The sequence below is a fragment of the Neophocaena asiaeorientalis genome, unplaced genomic scaffold (assembly GCF_003031525.2).
Source record: "Neophocaena asiaeorientalis asiaeorientalis breed wild unplaced genomic scaffold, Neophocaena_asiaeorientalis_V1.1 scaffold67, whole genome shotgun sequence".
NCBI classification, from domain to species: Eukaryota; Metazoa; Chordata; class Mammalia; order Artiodactyla; family Phocoenidae; genus Neophocaena; species Neophocaena asiaeorientalis.
The window spans coordinates 5,077,949-5,097,763 of NW_020173731.1; the positions used below are offsets into that span (position 1 = coordinate 5,077,949).

At 36.4% G+C, this 19,815-nt stretch overlaps 1 protein-coding gene across 1 annotated transcript in view; it reads right to left on the reverse strand.

Annotated features, from left to right (window-relative positions):
* PPP2R5A (protein phosphatase 2 regulatory subunit B'alpha) overlaps positions 1-19,815 on the reverse strand; it is an 85,721-nt gene that overhangs the window by 18,862 nt on the left and 47,044 nt on the right. Inside the window, exon 3 of the mRNA XM_024750904.1 lies at positions 19,388-19,489. Coding sequence (XP_024606672.1) covers positions 19,388-19,489 — 102 coding nt within the window. The remainder of the gene's footprint in view (positions 1-19,387; positions 19,490-19,815) is intronic.

Consider the following 19,815-nt stretch of genomic DNA (forward strand, 5'->3'; position numbering starts at 1 on the left):
AATGGCGCACAATTTAAAGCTTATGAATAGTTTATTTCTATAATTTTCCACTTAATAGTTTCGAACTGCGGTTGATCCCAGGTAACAAACTGCAGAAAGCAAAACCGTGGATAAAGGGGGACTATTGTAATAGCAAAATATTCACTTGCTACCACAAATCAGAATTAAAAGTAATGTTTAGTTCAACTTACCTACATCACACCTACATCTGCCTTTCAAGGAGAAAGGCAAAAACACTAAACTTTTTTTCTATGGTAACCTAATAGCTATAAAAGGCAGGAGTCTAGCCCAAAATGTGCCTTAATTTACTAGCTATTAAACAACATATCAAGCTGGCACCCTAAAAACAAAAAAGGAGGATTAGATCCCAAAGTAAAAATAGTAATTCAATAAACATTTAGGTAGCCAGTTAGGGCACAATACAGAAGGGAGGCGGGGAAAATTGCTACACGAAATTTACAGACCTCACAACATACAAAAAGCATTACCAGACCTGAGCTCTATCATTCACCACAGAATAGCAAATTTTTACTGCAGTGAGTTCAATAATATGCTAAGGCTAACAACAGTTTTGGGATCTGAGTAAATATTGTTTTGTTTGATTCATCTTTGCCCAACTATGCAAAAAGAGTGATGCTTATCTGGTCTAATTATTATCTAATTTAATATTTAATGTTAAGTATGAATTAAGAATATAATGAGGGCTTTCCTGGTGGCACAGTGGTTAAGAATCCACCTGCCAATACAGGGGACACGGGTTCGAGCCCTAGTCCAGGAAGGTCCCACATGCCGTGGAGCAACTAAGCCCGTGCGCCAAAACTACCAAGTCTCTGCTTTAGAGCCTGTGAGCCACAACTACTGAGCTGGAGCACCACAACTACTGAAGCCCATGTACCTAGAGCCCATACTCTGCAACAAGAAAAGCCACCACAATGAGAAATGTGCACAATGCCACGAAGAGTAGCCCCTGCTGACTGCAACTAGAGAAAGCCTGTGCGCAGCAACGAAGACCCAGTGCGGCCAAAAATAAATGAATAAAAAAAATTACCATTCTACCCACTACCAGTACCTCCCATCAGGGGAACTGCACAAGCCTCTTAGATAGCCTCATCCACCAGAGGGCAGAAAGCAGAAGCGAGAAGAACTACAACCCTGCAGGCTGTGGAACAAAAACCACGTTCACAGAAAGATAGGCAAGATGAAAAGGCAGAGGGCTATGTACCAGATGAAGGAACAAGATTAAACCCCAGAAAAACAACTAAATGAAGTGGAGATAGGCAACCTTCCAGAAAAAGAATTCAGAATAATGATAGTGAAGATGATCCAGGACCTCGGAAAAACAATGGAGGCAAAGATCGAGAAGATGCAAGAAATGTTTAACAAAGACCTAGAAGCATTAAAGAACAAACAAACAGAGATGAACAATACAATAACTGAAATGAAAACTACACTAGAAGGAATCAATAGCAAAAGAACTGAGGCAGAAGAACGGATAAGTGACCTGGAAGGCAGAATGGTGGAATTCATTGCTGCAGAACAGAATAAAGAAAAAAGAATGAGAAGAAATGAAGACAGCCTAAGAGACCTCTGGGAAAACACTAAATGCAACAACATTTGCATCACAAGGGTCCCAGAAGGAGAAGAGAGAGAGAAAAGACCTGAGAAAATATTTGAAGATATTATAGTCGAAAACTTCCCTAACATAGGAAAGGAAAGAGCCACTTAAGTCCAGGGAGGGCAGAGAGTCCCATACAGGATAAACCCGAGGAGAAACACGCTGAGACACATAGTAATCAAACTGGCAAAATTTAAAGACAAAGAAAAATTACCGAAAGCAGCAAGGGAAAAACGACAACATACAAGGGAACTCTCATAAGGTTAACAGTTGATTTCTCAGCAGAAACTATACAAGCCAGAAGGGAGTGGCATGATATATTTAAAGTGATGAAAGGGAAGACCTACAACCAAGATTACTCTAGCCGGCAAGGATCTCATTCAGATTTGATGGAGAAATCAAAAGCTTTACACTATAATACCCAAAGCAATCTATCAATTCAACGTAATCCCTATCAAATTACCAATGGCATTTTTTATGGAACTAGAACAAATCATCTTAAAATTTGTATGGAGACACAAAAGACCCCGAATAGCCCAAGCAGTCTTGAGGGGAAAAAGTGGAGCTGGAGGAATCAGACTCCCTGACTTCAGACTATACTACAAAGCTACAGTAATCAAGACAATATCGTACTGGTACAAAAACAGAAACATAGATCAATGGAACAAGATAGAAAGCCCAGAGAGAAACCCATGCACTATGGTCAACTAATCTATGACAAAGGAGGCAAGGATATACAGGGGAGAAAAGACAGTCTCTTCATTAAGTGATGCTGGGAAAACTGGACAGCTACATTGTAAAAGAATGAAATTAGAACACTGCCTAACACCATACACACAAAAAATCTCTAAATGGATTAGAGACCCTAAATGTAAGACCGGACACTTTAAAACTCTTACAGGAAAACATAGGAAGAACACTCTTTGACATAAATCACAGCAAGATCTTTTTTTGATCCACCTCTTAGAGTAATGGAAATAAAAACCAAAATAAACAAATGGGACCTAATGAAACTTCAAAGCTTTTGCACAGCAAAGGAAACCATAAACAAGACGAAAAGATAACCCTCAGAATGGGAGAAAATATTTCCAAACCAATCAACGGACCAAGGATTAATCTCCAACATATATAAACAGCTCATGCAGCTCAATATAAAAAAAACAACCAACCCAATACAAAAATGGGCAGAAGACCTAAATAGACACTTCTCCAAAGAGGACATACAGATGGGCAAGAAGCATATGAAAAGCTGCTCAACATCACTAATTATTAGAGAAATGCAAATCAAATCTACAATGAGGTGTCACCTCACACCAGTTAGAATGGGCATCATCAGAAAATCTGCAAACAACAAATGCTGGAGAGGGTGTGGAGAAAAGGGAACCCTCTTGCACTGTTGTTGGGAATGTAAATTGCTACAGCCACTATGAACAGTATGGAGGTTCCTTAAAAAACTAAAAATAGAATTACCATATGATCCAGCAATCCCACTACTGGGCATATACCCAGAGGAAACCATAATTCAAAGCGACACATGCACCCCAATGTTCATTGCAGCACTATTTACTATAACCAGGTAATGGAAGCAACCCAAATGCCCATTGACAGACGAATAGATAAAGAAGATGTGGTACATATATACAATGGAATATTACTCAGCCATAAAAAGGAACGAAATTGGGTCATTTGTAGAGATGTGGATGGATCTAGATACTGTCACACAGAGTGATGTAAGTCAAAAAGAGAAAAACAAATATCGTATATTAACGCATATATGTGGAACCTAGAAAAATGGTACAGATGAACCGGTTTGCAGGGCAGAAATTGAGACACAGATGTAGAGAACAAACGTATGGACACCAAGGGGGGAAAGTGCTGGTGGGGTGGTGGTGGTGGTGTGATGAATTAGGCAATTGGGATTGACATGTATACACTGATGTGTATAAAACTGATGAGTAATAAGGACCTGCTGTATATAAAAAAAAAATTTACCCTTAAGAAAAAGAATATAACAAGAAAAAATAGAAGTTGATATTAGTTTTTTATTTATAAATAATTTTCTAATCAACCAACTATATAGATAATTTTGCTTTGGGCTAACACATGCAAAAAGATATACAAAAATTATCAGAGTCTTGTGAAGTGTCAGTACATTCTCACAAACTGCTATGCAGTTTCACTGGCACAACCTGCTCAGTGCCTATTTTCATCTCTAATACTGGGCTACTGTGATATTGTGATAAAATAAGAAATATATATTTGGTCTTCATCCCTGGTTATTGGCAGAGGGCTCCTAAACCCGTGGAATTTCCTGAGCGATAAAGAGTGAGAAGAAGATCTTTTGTTGTTCATAATAAGCCCCTTTCAACCACAGTTTATGGTTATGAGTTTATGCTAATGAGGTGACCCTGGAGGATGAAGGCTGGTTATCAGAGGAACCAACCATAGTATCAGAGGGTTGGAACTTTCAGCCCAAGCCCCCATCCTCCAGGAAGGGGAGAAGAAGATTGAGTTTAGCCACCAATGGCCAATTATTTAATTTATCATGCCTACGTGATACAACCATCAGAAACATCCTAAACAAAGGGGTTTGAAGAACTTCTGGGTCGGTGAACACGTCAAAGTGCTGGGAGGGTGGTTCATGGAAAATCCAAGCCCCTTCTCCACACCTTACCCTATTCATCTCTTCTATTTGGCTGTTCCTGAGTTATATCCTTTATAATAAACTGGTAACAGTAAGTAAAGTGTTTCCCTGAGTTCTGTGAGCTGTTATAACAAATTATTGAACCAGAAGAGTGGGTCATGGTAACCCCAGATTTATAGCCAATTAGTCAGAAGTATGGGAGGCCCAGACTCTCGACTGCCAACTGCAGTGATGGCAAGACCCCAGTCTTGATGGACTGAGCCTTTAACCCCTGGGGTCCTTGCTAACTCTGGGTAGTCAGTGTCAGAATGAATAAATTGTAGGACCCCCAGTTGATGTTCACAGAGAACTGAAGAATTTCTTGGTGCGGAAAATCTATATATTTGGTGTCAGAAATGTTTAGGGTAGAAGAAACAAGTTTTCCTTTAACTATGTTTAGTGTGAACAGATAGCAGGTAAGCTCTGAAAAGCTCATTCACGTACTGGGGAGGTAAGACAAAAATAAAAACATATAAAATGGTATATACACAAAAACTATATGGCACAAACTATGAGTTCAGGAGACATTTAGAAAAGGGCTATATCACTGTGGAATAAGGTCAACAGGAAAGTTTTAAGGAGGACATAAAACTTGAGCCCTGCATTAGGTGTGATTTTGGACAAATCAAGAAGAAAGAGGAGGGCTTTTATAAGAAAGGTAGATGTCTCAAGAAGAAGATGGTGTAGCGTAGGGGCTGGTGGGTATGAAATCAGAGACTCTTTATGCAGATTCCAAGTTAAAAGCTGTGGTAAGGAGGGGCCAAGTTAGCCCTGAGTCAAGCATGGCATGCATTCAGGGCTTAAGGCTTATTAGTTTTAACAGTAATAGCATGTCTTTTGGGAGACTTACATGACATCAAGCTCCAGATCAAAATGAATCCTCTAAATCACATATACAGTTGAAACCTGTGCCTATCACAGATATGACATATCATTTCTTACACAGGTTTCATCTGCATCACTTACCTGACACAGTGAACATTAATTAAGTGACCAGTCAAGATGAGTAGCAAAAAGCTTTTATGCAACCAACTTAGCACCACTGAAGAGATGATGACAAAAGGTTAAATACATGTTCAGTAATCCCAAACAGAGGTAGAAAAACACGAGTGACCTACAGAGCTAAAAATCTTCAATATGGCACAACTAAGACCATGCTTCTATAAAACTTTACCCCGCCCCCACTGTCACTCTCTCTATACCCTTTATTCTGCATTACTTTTTTTCTTGTATTTATCACACCCTGACATAGTATTATTTATTCTTTTCCCCTAGAGTGCAAGACAGTTTGCTTATTACTTCAATGCTTTACCCCCAATATTTAGAATAATGCCTGAAACACAAGAGATGCCCAATAAATATTTGCTGAATGAATGAAAATCATAGTTGAGAAACTGTATTTGTATTTCTGTATTAAAGTTTCTCTATGTTCTTCCACATGAAAAAATAATTTGCTCCAAGAACCTAACAAACAGTGCTGCAAAGGGACAACAGATACTTTCAGCAATGGGCTTATTTCTCTAATAAAATGGCAATCTTCACATATGTTCAAGGTCCTCCTATTCCTTTAATCCAAAAAATACCCTAAAAGATGAAGGATAACTAAAAAGTGTAAGGAAAGAAGGATAATCTTAGCATTCTATTCAGTTCTGACTGTGTCCTTCCTAAGGCAGTTAAAATAAAATACGTAAAATTCTGGTCTTTACCAATAAAAGATTTTAGAAGGCACACCACAAAAGAGCATAGATCATTAATGTATTTGAAAATAAGACCTATATAAAAAGCTAAAGGAACTAGAAATGTTTGGCTTAGAAAGGCAGACTTAAAAGCAACTTTAATGATTTACAAATACACAGAGGCTCTTTTTCAAGGACTATGCTGACTGAATGTTTTCCAACCTCCATTAAGAGGAAGCTAATTTAAATGGGGCTTTAAAAATTGATTTAATATTTGAAAGAATTTATGTAAGAATTAACGAATACTAAATTCAATGACAGATATTAAGTGCCTAGAACACTGCCTGGTACATAGCAAACACTAACAAAATCTTAGTCCTATAAGAATCTGGGTTGTTTTTTTTTTTTTCTCCTTTTAAAAACAGGACATATTCTGCACAAACCTTGAATAGCTTAAATATGATCAGCCTATTTTTCCGCTGCTCTTTTAACCATAATAATTAAAAAGGTAATTAATAACAAATAACTATTTACAATTAAAAAGGTCAAAGTAATGAAAATGTTTCTCAACCTTAAAATAAGGATAAAAGATGTTCCTTTTCTATTTCTGTGCATAAGTGTTGGTGCATTAAGTCATAGTCCCTATAATTTTTTATTCTTAGAACATGCAAATATTTAAAATATAGCATCTGGTCAAGAGCTATTTGGATGTGAAGGTGTACATTATAAAATATATATGTCCCCACTTTAAATTTCTACTTATACAGATCATAAAGAAGAGCCTCTAGTTCCTCAAATCAAGTTATCCTAAAAAGGTCTGTGTTCTATTCAGTATCCTACATAATTACATCTTAATTATCTGTGCCAAAAAAGAAGATAGTTGATAAAAGAAAATAAAAATACTACATAACCTGCCTGTATTCCAAGCTAGTATAGCAGTCATGCCTCTCTAATTATCAAGAAGTAGGCATATAGAAAATTACTATCTTGTTGGTCTTCAATAAATACAAAGCAATAATACTTAGGAAAGAAAATTTAAAAATAACTTATAGCTGTTTTACATCAATAATTATCATATAATACTCAGTAAATTAAAAGATATGGCCAGATAGTGATCCCCAGTGCTAAAATGGCCTTTCTTTTGTTCTTTTCATCTGTGTTTCTTTATTCCATTTATTCCATTGTTCATTAGTATTTCCATTACAGTGTGGAAAGAAAAGTAAAAAGAAATTGTAAATTAGCACCTTTTTAGAAAATTCACAAAACGGTTGAAGAAACAAAAATTTGAAAGGTCTGAAATTACTTGAGATTATTCCCCATTAACTAAATTTAATATTTATTTTTCATCCTGGCAAATTAATTTCTAGCATCAAAGACCTGATAAGCTATATGTAAAATGTAAACTTTTAGTACAAAAAAAAAATTCCAGATGACATGATTCAAGATATATTAACAACAAGGAATGACATTTTCATTGAGCAAACTTCCTCAGTGCTATACTCTCTATAAGTTCATTCATGAGAACAGCTTTAACATTCCACGCTAAAAACAGTATGATGATGTAGCTACTGACAAATCCTATCAATCAGTTCACTTCACATTTAACAGACCATCTGATTGCCAAATTTAAAAACCGTATACCAAATTTTAGTTACTAGAAAGATTTTTAACTATAAACATATATATCCAGAGCAGAGCCTTTTAATCAGAAGACCATGGCTATGTAATACTTCTTGGGTATCTATGAATTTGTCTTGAGAGAAAACTCATTTTTAAAAAATCATATTTTGAAAGCAACTCACCATCTCCTAAAATGTTAAGAACCACTAGTTCCAGTGAATTTAAGTAAACTTCAAATCATACCAGTGAAAAACAGAAAGCACATTGTATATATGGCTGAATATTTACTGTTAATTCCCAAGGGCATATAAAAATATCTTAATGGAAAAATTGTTTTTAAAAATTCAAAGACAGATTTTTTTTCAGGTTATCCAACTACATGTGATTAAAAATATATATAACTTACTGGCTAATGAGAATTTCATGCTTTTAAAACCTTTGCATCATTAAACCTATTATCACTAATTTTATACCAACTATGGCATGAAATTTCAGATGAACCCTGTGCAGTGCTATTAAAACATAGTTTACCACTTCAGTTTTTCTATTCTATAAGCTCTAATGTGCTGATAAATCTCAAAAATTTTATCAGTTTACACTAATCCTAGGATTCCTCTTCCATTTTATTTGGATGTATAGGTGCTAGACAGAGTGAATAAATAATGAGGCAGACTATTGCTTTAAAGTGCCCCAAATAGTTTAGAATATAAATTTCTTTCTCATCTTTTATAATAAAAATAGAATGAAATGGCACTAATAAATATAAGTCCTGGTAAAATAAAAACTCAACAATACAATCTGGAGGAATTCCCTGGTGGTCCAGTGGTTAGGTCTCCACACTTTCACTGCTGAGGGCCTGGGTTCAATCCCTGGTTGGGGAACTAAGATCCCGCGAGCCATGTAGTGCGGCCAAAAACAAGCAAACAAACAAACAAACAATATAATCTGAAGCAACACCGAGCACCCATATATAAAAGCAAGGTTCCTCTCTATCTCCCAGGAACTATGTAGAAAATAGCTGATGTTATCCATCCTATTGTCATTAACAAATCTATCATTTTTCATTTTATTCAGGATAGACTCTTGCCTCCAATGGTTCAAGCCTGTGGCAGGCATCGTTGCTTAGCTAATCTAACACCCATTCCCTTTCCCCTGCATGTCTCTACTACTGAAGCTGGAAAAACTAAATATTGATTCTGTCAGTCTGCCTTTCAACCAGAGTAATGGAAAAATGAAAAAGAGTGTGGAAAAAAGAAAAATTAAAAACAATCCAACAAAATGAAGAAAGAAATAAGAAAAACAAAAAGATTTCAAGAGAAAGTGATATATACAGACAGAAGCAAAGAGCCAACATATGAACAGCAGGTATTCCCAAAGAAGAAAACAATGTGGTGGAACAAAAGAAATACTAAAAAGTATTATTGAAGAAAACTTTTCAAAAATAAAAGTTTTTTTTTTTACAGCAAAAGAACACTATTCAACTGGGAAAACTGATGTAGAAAAAATCAACACTTATGTATAGACCAAGAAAAGCAATTGGTGGGACTTACCTGGTGGCGCAGTGGTTAAGAATCCACCTTCCAATGCAGGGGACACAGGTTCGAGCCCTGGTCCAGGAAGATCCCACATGCTGAGAAGCAACTAAGCCCGTGTGCCACAACTACTGAGCCTGCACTCCAGAGCCCGCGAGCCACAACTACTGAAGCCAGCACGCCTAGAGCCTGTGCTCCACAACCAGAGAAGCCACTGCAATGGGAAGCCCACGCACCGCAGCAAAGAGTAGCCCCTGCTCGACGCAACTAGAGAAAGCCTGTGCGCAGCAACGAAGACCCAGTGCAACCAAAAAACAAAAATAAAAAACCAACTGGCCATTAAAGGAAAAATATCCTTTGGGCAGAAAGACCAAGAATATAAGAGGAAAAAAATCAGACTGAAATAAGAAGACAATGGAATAACATATTTAAGGTACTTAAGGAAATTAAGGAAAGAAGCTGAACCAAGGATTTTATATCAATTCAAATTGATCTTTAAACATAAATGCTAGAGACAAACTGAGATGAAACATGCAACAACTCAGGAAGTAGTGGTCCCATGAGCCCTTCTACTAAAGAATGAGCTTCAAATTACCAAGAAATGGTCAGAGAAACTTTTCATAAGGATTGATAGTAAATATTAAATATATTACTTGTAGAACTAATGACAAGTGTTGGGCATAAAGGTGACAGAATAGTATAAAATCAGTTATATATTCTAACTATGTACAACTATCAAAAATAGGGAGTTGGAGGAGGGGAAGGAGAAGAGTATGGGAAATAGAAGAAGCTCTGAATTGCTATGTATGTAAGTATTTACTGTGAACGTAAAAGGCTATTACTTTACATGAGATGCTAGAGAGGAAGGAAGTGGGGGAAGAAATACTACCTTCAATATTGTTCATTCTGAGAATGAATAAACTAACTACAAAAGAGGGAACCAAGGGTATCATTTAAAGGTATCAGCATAAAGGTAACCGTAACAAAAAATATATACCTCTTCCTAAATATCAAAAGTATATATATTTAAAAATGGGAAGGCAAAGAAAACAGTACAGTTTAAAAAAATTGTGCTAGATTCCACTCAGATGTTATCCCATTCAGTTCTTACAAGGCCCTTGTTTTAGGCCAGTTTCATAAAGGAGGATGCAGAGAAATTTAACAGCTTAACTAAGGCCATTTCTGTAGAAAAGTTATCAAAACTGGGATTTGAGTAGAAGTCTGTCACCAGAATCATTTCCATTTCACCGTACTTTGTAATGATACTAATTCTCTTTATCTCTTGTTAGAATGTGTATATATAAACTTTAGTTCCATTTAACTAAGGCACATCTGTACCTGTATAATTATACCTTTAAAAAGTCATTTATGAGGGCTAAAAAAGAAAAAGTGATAGCTAGTGGGAGATCTTATTTATTGGTGCTTAATGAAGCTAAAAAGGTATGAATTAAACTTCATAAGAATTTGTATATACTTGTTTTAGAGCCATAGATGATATCTAGGGGAGGCAGTAAAGCTTTTAATAATGGAGAGCAAGGACTATGGAGTAACACTTTTGTTGTAAATCTTATTCTACCACTTACTTTTTGTATAATCTTGGGCAGGATTCTTAATCTATTTTAGCTTCATCTAAGTTTATCTATAAAATATGAACAATACCTACTTCATAGTTTTACTATAGAGATTAAATAAGATGATGTATATGTAATATAATTAGCTAAAATGACCAGCAGTCTCATAAATAATGCTGTTGGTCAGATGTGTGACCTGTGCTTCACTGTGCTTGCCTGCAGATTTTAGGTCACTAATACTATCTTAAAAATACAAAAGTCATCCTGTCAGAATAGCTATTATCAAAAAGACCACAAATAACAAATGTTGGTTAGGATATGGAGAAAAGGGAAGACTTGTGCACTATGAGTGGGAATGTAAATTGGTGCAGGCACTGTGGAAACAGTAGGGAGGTTCCTCAAAAAACTAAAAATAGAACTTCCATAGGACCCAGCAATTCCACTCCTGGGTATATATCCAAAGAAAACAAAAACACTAACTTGAAAAGATACATGCACACCAATGTTCATAGAAGCATTATTTACAATAGGTAAGGACTTCCCTGATGGTCCAGTGGTTAACACTCTGCACTTCCACTGCAGGGGGCACAGGTTTGATCTCTGGTCAGGGAAGTTCTGCATGCCACGTGGTGCGGCCAAAAAGAAAAACAAAAACAATAGGCAAGATATGGAAGCAACCTAAGTGTCCAGCAACAGATGAATAGATTAAAAAAGATACATATACACAATGGAATGGAATGCTACTCAGCCATAAAAAAAGAATGAAAATTTTGCCATTTGCAACAACATGGATGGACTTGGAGGGTATTATGCTAAGTGAAATAAGTCAGACAGAGAAAGACAAATATCATATATCACTTATGTGTGGAATCTAAAAAATAAAACCGACTAGTGAATATAACAAAGAAGAAGCAAACTCACAGATATAGAAAACAAACTGGTGGTTACCACTGGGGAGAAGAAAGCAGCGAGAGGCAAGATTGGCACAGGGGATTAAGAGGTACAAACTACTATGTGTAAAATAAATAAGCTATAAGGATACATTGTACAGCACAGGAAATACAGCCAACATTTTATAGTAACTATAAGTGGAGTATAATTTATAAAAATTTTGAATCAGTATGTTGTACACCTGAAACTAATATAATATTGTAAATCAACTACAGCTCAATAAAAAAATATTAAACTCATTATAAAGCATTAGGCAAGAGTTACTTTCACTTTCTCCCTCAGAGCTTTGCTTATTTTGAAAATAAGAAAATATCTGTAAACTGAAGGTGTCATATGAGTCTTCTCAGAGTATTTTAGTTAGACATTCTGGGGAACAAACATAAAACCTAATGTATATAGTAAAAAAACCCAATAATCATAAAGACTAGCTATATAAGAACATGTGCAAAAGAGACTCTAAACACATGTAACTATATTTTATAGCTATAATGGAATTTTTGTAACAGTTTTCATAATACAGCGTAAGAAGTGTAAGATGTTCTACTCTGAATCTTATCTAAAGAGTTCTAGTTACTGAAGTATCAAATGTGGTAGTGCCAATGTGATTCAACTGAGTGAACCTTAGATGATATTATATTAAGGTCACATATTTGAGGGGAATGTTTGAAGCAGTTAGAGCTAGATAGAATTAGTTTGGGAAGGTTTCATGGAAGATTTGGTCCTACTTATATAACATATTCCCCCACCCCCTGCCACTTTCCCCCCTTAATGTCCATATATCTGTTCTCTACATCTGTGTCTCAATTTCTGCCCTGCAAACCTCTTCATCTTTACCATTTTTCTAGGTTCTGATTATATGTGTTAATATACGATATTTGTTTTCCGCTTTTTGACAATACTTCACTCTGTATGACAGTCTCTAGATTCATCCATGTCTCTACAAATGACCCAATTTCATCCTTTCTTTACAGCTGAGTAATATTCCATTGTATATACGTACAACATCTTCTTTATCCATTCATCTGTTGATGGGCATTTAGGTTGCTTCCATGACCTGGCTATTGTAAATAGTGCTGCAATGAACATTGGGGTGCATGTGTCTTTTTGAATTCTGGTTTTCTCTGGGTATATGCCCAGTAGTGGGATTGCTGGATCATATGGTAATTCTATTTTTAGTTTTTTAAGGAATCTCCATACTGTTCTCCACAGGGGCTGTATCAATTTACATTCCCACCAACAGTGCAAGAGGGTTCCCTTTCCTCCACACCCTCTCCAGCATTTGTTGTTTGTAGATTTTCTGATGAAGCCCAATCTAATTGGTGTGAGGTGATACCTCACTGTAGTTTTGATTTGTATTTCTCTAATAATTAGTGATGTTGAGCAGCTTTCATGTGCTTCTTGCCCATCTGTATGTTTTCTTTGGAGAAATGTCTATTTAGGTCTTCTGCCCATTTTTGTATTGAGTTGGTTATTTTTTAATATTGAGCTGCATGAGCTGTTTATATATTTTGGAGAATAATCCTTTGACTGTTGATTCGTTTGGAAATATTTTCTCCCATTCTGAGGGTTGTCTTTTTGGTTGGTTTGTAGTTTCCTTTGCTTTGCAAAAGCTTTTAAGTTTCATTAGGTCCCATTTGTTGACATTTGTTTTTATTTCCATTGCTCTAGGAGATGGATCAAAAAAGATCTTGCTGTGATTTATGTCAAAGAGTGTTCTTCCTATGTTTTCCTCTAAGAGTTTTAAAGTGTCTGGTCTTACATTTAGGTCTCTAATCCATTTAGAGATTTTATCTATTATTGTGTTACTGTCCATTTCTTCTTTTAGAGCTGTTAGCAGTTGCCTTATGTATTAAGGTATTCCTATGTTGGGTGCATATATATTTATAATTGTTATATCTTCTTCTTGGATTGATCCCTTGATCATTATGTAGTGTCCTTCCTGTCTCTTGTAACATTCTTTATTTTAAAGTCTATTTTATCTGATATGAGTATTGCTACTCCAGCTTTCTTTTGATTTCCACTTGCATGGAATATGTTTTTCCACCTCTCACTTTCAGTCTGTATGTGTCCCTAGGTCTGAAGTGGGTCGTTGTAGACAGCATATAGATGGGTCTTGTTTTTGTATGCATTCAGCGAGCCTGTGTCTTTTGGTTGGAGCACTTAATCCATTCACATTTAAGGTAATTATCGATATGTATGTTCCTATGACCATTTTCTTAATTGTTTTGGGTTTGTTTTTGTAGGTCCTTTTCTTCTCTTGTGTTTCCCACTTAAAGAAGTTCTTTTCGCATTTGTTGTAGAGCTCGTTTGATGGTGCTGAATTCTCCCAGCTTTTGCTTGTCTGTAAAGCTTTTCTCTGTTGAATCTGAATGAGATCCTTGCTGGGTAGAGTAATCTTGGTTGTAGGTTCCCTTTCATCCCTTTAAATTCCTTCCCTTTCATCACTTTAAATATATCATGCCACTGCCTTCTGGCTTGTAGAGTTTCTTCTGAAAAACCAGCTGTTAACCTTATGGGAGGTCCCTTGTATGTTATTTGTCGTTTTTTCCCTTGCTGCTTTCAATGATATTTCTTTGCCTTTAACTTTTGTCAATTTGATTACTGTGTGTCTCGGCCCATTTCTCCTTGGGTTTTTCCTGCCTGGGACTCTCTGTGCTTCCTGGACTTGGGTGGCTATTTCCTTTCCCATGTTAGAGAAGTTTTAGACTATAATCTCTTCAAATATTTTCTCGGGTCCTTTCTCTCTTCTCCTTCTGGGATCCCTATAATGCGAATGCTGTTGCGTTTAATGTTGTCCCAGAGGTCTCATAGGCTGTCTTCATTTCTTTTCATTCTTTTTTCTTTAGTCTGTTCCACAGCAGTGAACTCCACCATTCTGTCTTCCACGTCACTTATCCATTCTTCTGCCTCAGTTATTCTGCTATTGCTTCCTTCTAGTGTATTTTTCATTTCACTTACTGTATTGTTCATCTCTGTTTGTTTGTTTTTTAATTCTTCTAGGTGTTTGTTCTTCAATTCTTCTAGGTCTTTGTTAAACATTTCTTGCATGTTCTCGATCTTTGCCTCCATTCTTTTTCTGAGGTCCTGGATCATCTTCACTATCATTATTCTGAATTCTTTTTCTGGAAAGTTGCCTATCTCTACTTCATTTAGTTGTTTTTCTGGGGTTTTATCTTTTTCCTTCATCTGGTACATAGCTCTCTGCCTTTTCATCTTGTCTGTCTTTCTGTGAATGTGGTTTTTGTTCCACAGCCTGCAGGATTGTAGTTCTTCTTGCTTCTGCTTTCTACCCTCTGGTGGATGAGGCTATCTAAGAGGCTTGTGCAAGTTTCCTGAAGGAAGGGACTGGTGGTGGGTAGAGCTGGCTGTTGCTCTGGTGGGCTGAGCTCAGTAAAACTTTAATCTGCTTGTCTGCTGATGGGTAGGGCTGGGTTCCCTCCTTGTTGGTTGTTTGGTCTGAGGAGACCCAACACTGGAGCCTACCAGCCTACCTCTCTGGTGGGGTTAATGGCGGACACTGGGAGGGCTCACGCCAACGAGTACTTCCAAGAACTTCTGCTGCCAGTGTCCTTGTCCTCATGGTGAGACACAGCCACTCCTGGCCTCTGCAGGAGACCCTCCAACACTAGCAGGTAGGTCTGGTTCAGTCTCCTGTGGGGTCACTGCTCCTTCGTCTGGGTCCCAATGCACACACTACTTTGTGTGTGCCCTCCAAGAGTGGAGTCTCTGTTTCCCCTAGTCTTGTCGAAGTCCTGCAATCAAATCTCGCTAGCCTTCAAAGTCTGTTTCTCTAGTAATTCCTCCTCACATTGCCGGACCCCCAGGTTGGGAAGCCTGACGTGGGGCTCAGAACCTTCACTCCAGTGGGTGGACTCCTGTGGTATAAGTGTTCTGCAGTTTGTGAGTCACCCACCCAGCAGTTATGGGATTTGATTTTATTGTGATTGCCCCCCTCCTACCGTCTCATTGCGGCTTCTCCTTTGTCTTTGGATGTGGGGTATCTTTTTTGGTGAGTTCCAGTGTCTTCCTGTCGATGACTGTTCAGCAGTTAGTTTTGATTCCAGTGCTCTTGCAAGAGGGAGTGAGACCACATCCTTCCACTCCACCATCTTGAACCAATCTATATAATAAATTTTTATTACCAATTTTCCAATTATTATGAGGAGTGAGTTGTCACACAATGGCATTAGGACAAGAAGACTATCCCTCCCTCAGTCTCAACTAAAAAGATGTGCTACAGAGATGGACTTATGCAATGGCCGGGTGAGGACTTCAGTAAATTTACTGTCTCACAAAAAACAATGAAAAACAGTTTGAGCTGGCAGAAGAAAGGTCAATAGAGATTATCTAGTTTGAGGTGTAGAAAGAAAGATTGAACACAAAATGAACAGAGCTTCAGAGACCTGTGGGATACCATCAATCATACCAAGATATACATACTGGGAGTCTCAGAGGGAGAGGAGAAAGATGAACAAAAATAGCTGAAGAAATAGCTAAAAACAACCCAAATTTGATGAAAAGTATTAATTTATACAATGAACTATTAAGTGGAGCTCACTGAAGTCCAACTAGAATAGTCAAAGAGATGCATATCTAGAGGCATCATAATCAAACAGACAGAAAGTTAAAGACAAAGAAAATTTTCAAAGCAGCAAGTAATAAATAACTTATCACATACATCAGATCCTAAATATGATTAATAACTGACTTGTCACAAGAAAACCATGGACACCAGAGCACCAATAGGATGACACCTTCGAAGTGTTGAAGGAAAAAGGCAGTTAGCCAAGAATTCTATAGCCAGCAAAACTCTCCTTCAAAAACGAAGGGAAAATTAAGAGATTCCCAGATCAACAGACAAATAGGAAATACTATTGCGCCTTACAGGAAATACTAAAAGGAATCCTTCAGGCTTAAATGAAAGGACACCTTATATAACTTGAATCCACTGGAAGAAATAAAGAGGTAAAGGTAACTACATAGGTAAATATAAAAGACAGTATAAATGTACTTTTATTTATAACTCTTTTGTTCTCCTGCTTTACAAGACAACCACATAAAGCAATAATTACAAAACTGTGTTGACGGGTGTACAATGTATAAGCATACCTTGGAGATATTGCAGGTTTGGTTCCAGACCACCATAATAAAGCGAATACTGCACTAAAGCAAGTCACATTATTTTTTGGTTTCCCAATGCATATAAAAGTTATGTGTACACTACAGTCTCTTAAGTATGCAATAGCATTATGTTTAAAAAAAGTGTACATACTTTAATTAAAAAATACTTTATTGCTAAAAAATGCTAACCATCATCTGAGTCTTCAGGAAGTTGTAATCTTTTTGCAATAATAACATCAAAGATCACTGATCACCATAAAAAAATATAACAATGTAAAAGTCTGAAGTATTCCAGAATGTGACACTGAGACATGAAGTAAGCAAATGCTGTTGGAAAATGGTTCTGATAGACTTGTTCAACACAGGATTGCCACAAACCTTCAATTTGTAAAAAATGCAATATCTGCAAAGTGCAATAAGATGCTATTTTATGTCTGCATAAAGATCTAATTTGTATGACAGTAATACCACAAAGGAAGTGGGAGGGAACGGAGGTATACTGGACCAAAATTTTGTATACTACTAAACTTAAGTTAGTATTCAACCAAACTAGATTGTTTTAAGATGCTAATTGTAATCCCTAGGGTAATACTAAGAAAGTAACTCAAAAAAATATAGTTAAAGAAACAAGAGAATTAAAATGGTACACTAGAAAATACCTATTTAATACAAAAGGTAATAATGGAGGAATAGAGGAACAAAAAAGATATAAGACATAAAACAGCAAAATGGAAGACATAAATCCTACCTTATCAGTAATTACATTAAATGTAAATGGATTAAACACTGCTCAAAAGGCAGAGGTGGTCAAAATTGATTAAAAGAAAGAAAGAAACAAACAAAAAAAAACGGGTTCCAACTACATGCTGCTTACAAGAAACACTATTTATTTATTTATTTATTTGCCATGCTGTGCAGCTTGCAGGATCTTAGTTCCCTGACCAGGGAATGAACCCAGGCCCTCAGCAGTGAAAGTGGAGAGTCCTAACCACTGGACCACAAGGGAATTCCTAAAAAACACAATTTAGATTCAAAGAAACAAACAGATAAGAAGTAAACGTATGGAAAAGACATATCATGCAAACAGTAACCAAAAGAGAGTTAGACAGCAGCAGTGACAGTAAATATCAGAAAAAATGAACTTTAACACAAAAACTGTTATTAGAGTTATAATGATAAAGGACATATCCAAGAGGAAGATAAAACAATTATAAACATATGCAGTTAACAATAGGGCCCCCAAAATTCCTGAAGCAAAAACTGACAGAACTGAAGAGAGAAATAGACAATTCAACAACAATAGTTGGAGACTTCAATATCTCACTTTCAATAATGGACAGAACTAGACAGAGCATCAACAAAGAAATAGAAGACTTAAACAACCAACTAGATCTAAGAGATTTCAACACAACACTCCACCCAACAACAATAGTATACATGGTCTTCTCAAGTACACATGAAACATTCTCCATGATAAACCATATGCTAGACCATAAAAAGAAGCCTCAATAAATTTAAAAGGATTGAAAACTTCAAAGTACATTCTACAACCACAATGGGATAAAATTATAAATCAATAACAGAAAAAAATCTGGGAGTCACAAATATGTAGAAATTAAACACATTCCTAAATAACTAATGGGCCAAATAAATCACAGAGGAAATCAGAAAATATTTTGAAATGAATGAAAACAAAAACACAACATATCAAAATCTATGGGAAACAGATGTTAAACAAAAACTTGTACACGAATGTGTAACATTCTTAACAGCTCTAATCACAACACCGAAAAGGTAGAAACCATCCAAATGTCCATCCACTGATTAATGGATAAACAAAATGTGGTATGTCCATACAATGGAATATTATTCAGCCATTAAAAGGAATGACATATTGATACATGTTACAATATTGTTAAACCCTGAAAATATTATGTTAAGTGAAATAACCCAAACACAAAAGGCCACATATTATATGACTCCATTTATATTAAATATCCAGGACAAGCAAATCCATAGAGAGAGAATGTGGATGAAAAGCTGCCAGGGGCTGTGGGGGTGGGAGAATGGCAAATGACTGTTAATGACAAGGGGGTTTCCATTTGGGGTGATGAAAAGGTTATGGAACTAGATAGTAGTGATGGTTGCATAGCATTAAAAATGCACTTAATGCTACAGAATACACTTTAAAATGGTTTAAATGGTAAATGTTAAGTGTATTTTACCACAATAAAAAAAAGTGAAAAGCAATATTTTGAGAAAAGAAAATGTTAAGAAAACACATTAAAAGTCAAGTACTTTAGGGCTTCCCTGGTGGCGCAGTGGTTGAGAGTCCGCCTGCCAATGCAGGGGACGCGGGTTCGTGCCCCGGTCCAGGAAGATCCCACATGCTGCAGAGCGGCTAGGCTCATGAGCCATGGTTGCTGAGCCTGTGCATCCGGAGCCTGTGCTCCGCAACGGGAGAGGCCAAAACAGTGAGAGGCCCACGTACCGCAAAAAAAGAAAAAAAAAAAAAAGTCAAGTACTTTAAATAGACACTCAGGTCTAAAACAGAGTTCTGTGATTTCAGCAGAATATCATAAATGCAAAAATTGTCAATACAGAGTTATGTTCCATACTTGTATGTGAGGCCAAGAGGCCTCAAGTGTGGGCTCATCCTCTTCTGGATCAAAATCTGGATTATCACTTGGAGGAAGAGTTCTGAAGATGTTAGCACTGATCTGTAAAGAAAAATAAATTTAGATTCATGTTCTAAATAAACGTATGTTTTTGTTGCTTAATTGAATTAAAAAATGCAAAATGAAATATTTTTAAGATAACTTTATTTAAGAAAAAGGTTAAGTTGTGGCTGTAAGCTTAGTTCAAAACCTATAAATCTCTTCAAGATATGAAGGCAGCCATTTGTTTCTCTCTTTTCTCTGTCCCATAATTCTGACTTCTATAGATATCAAACTTCGTACAGATTACCTCTAGACTCCTCTTCCTTAAATCACAAGTTTTTCTTTCCAAGTTTTGCTTTTAAAAAAAAAAAAAAAAAAAAAAAAAA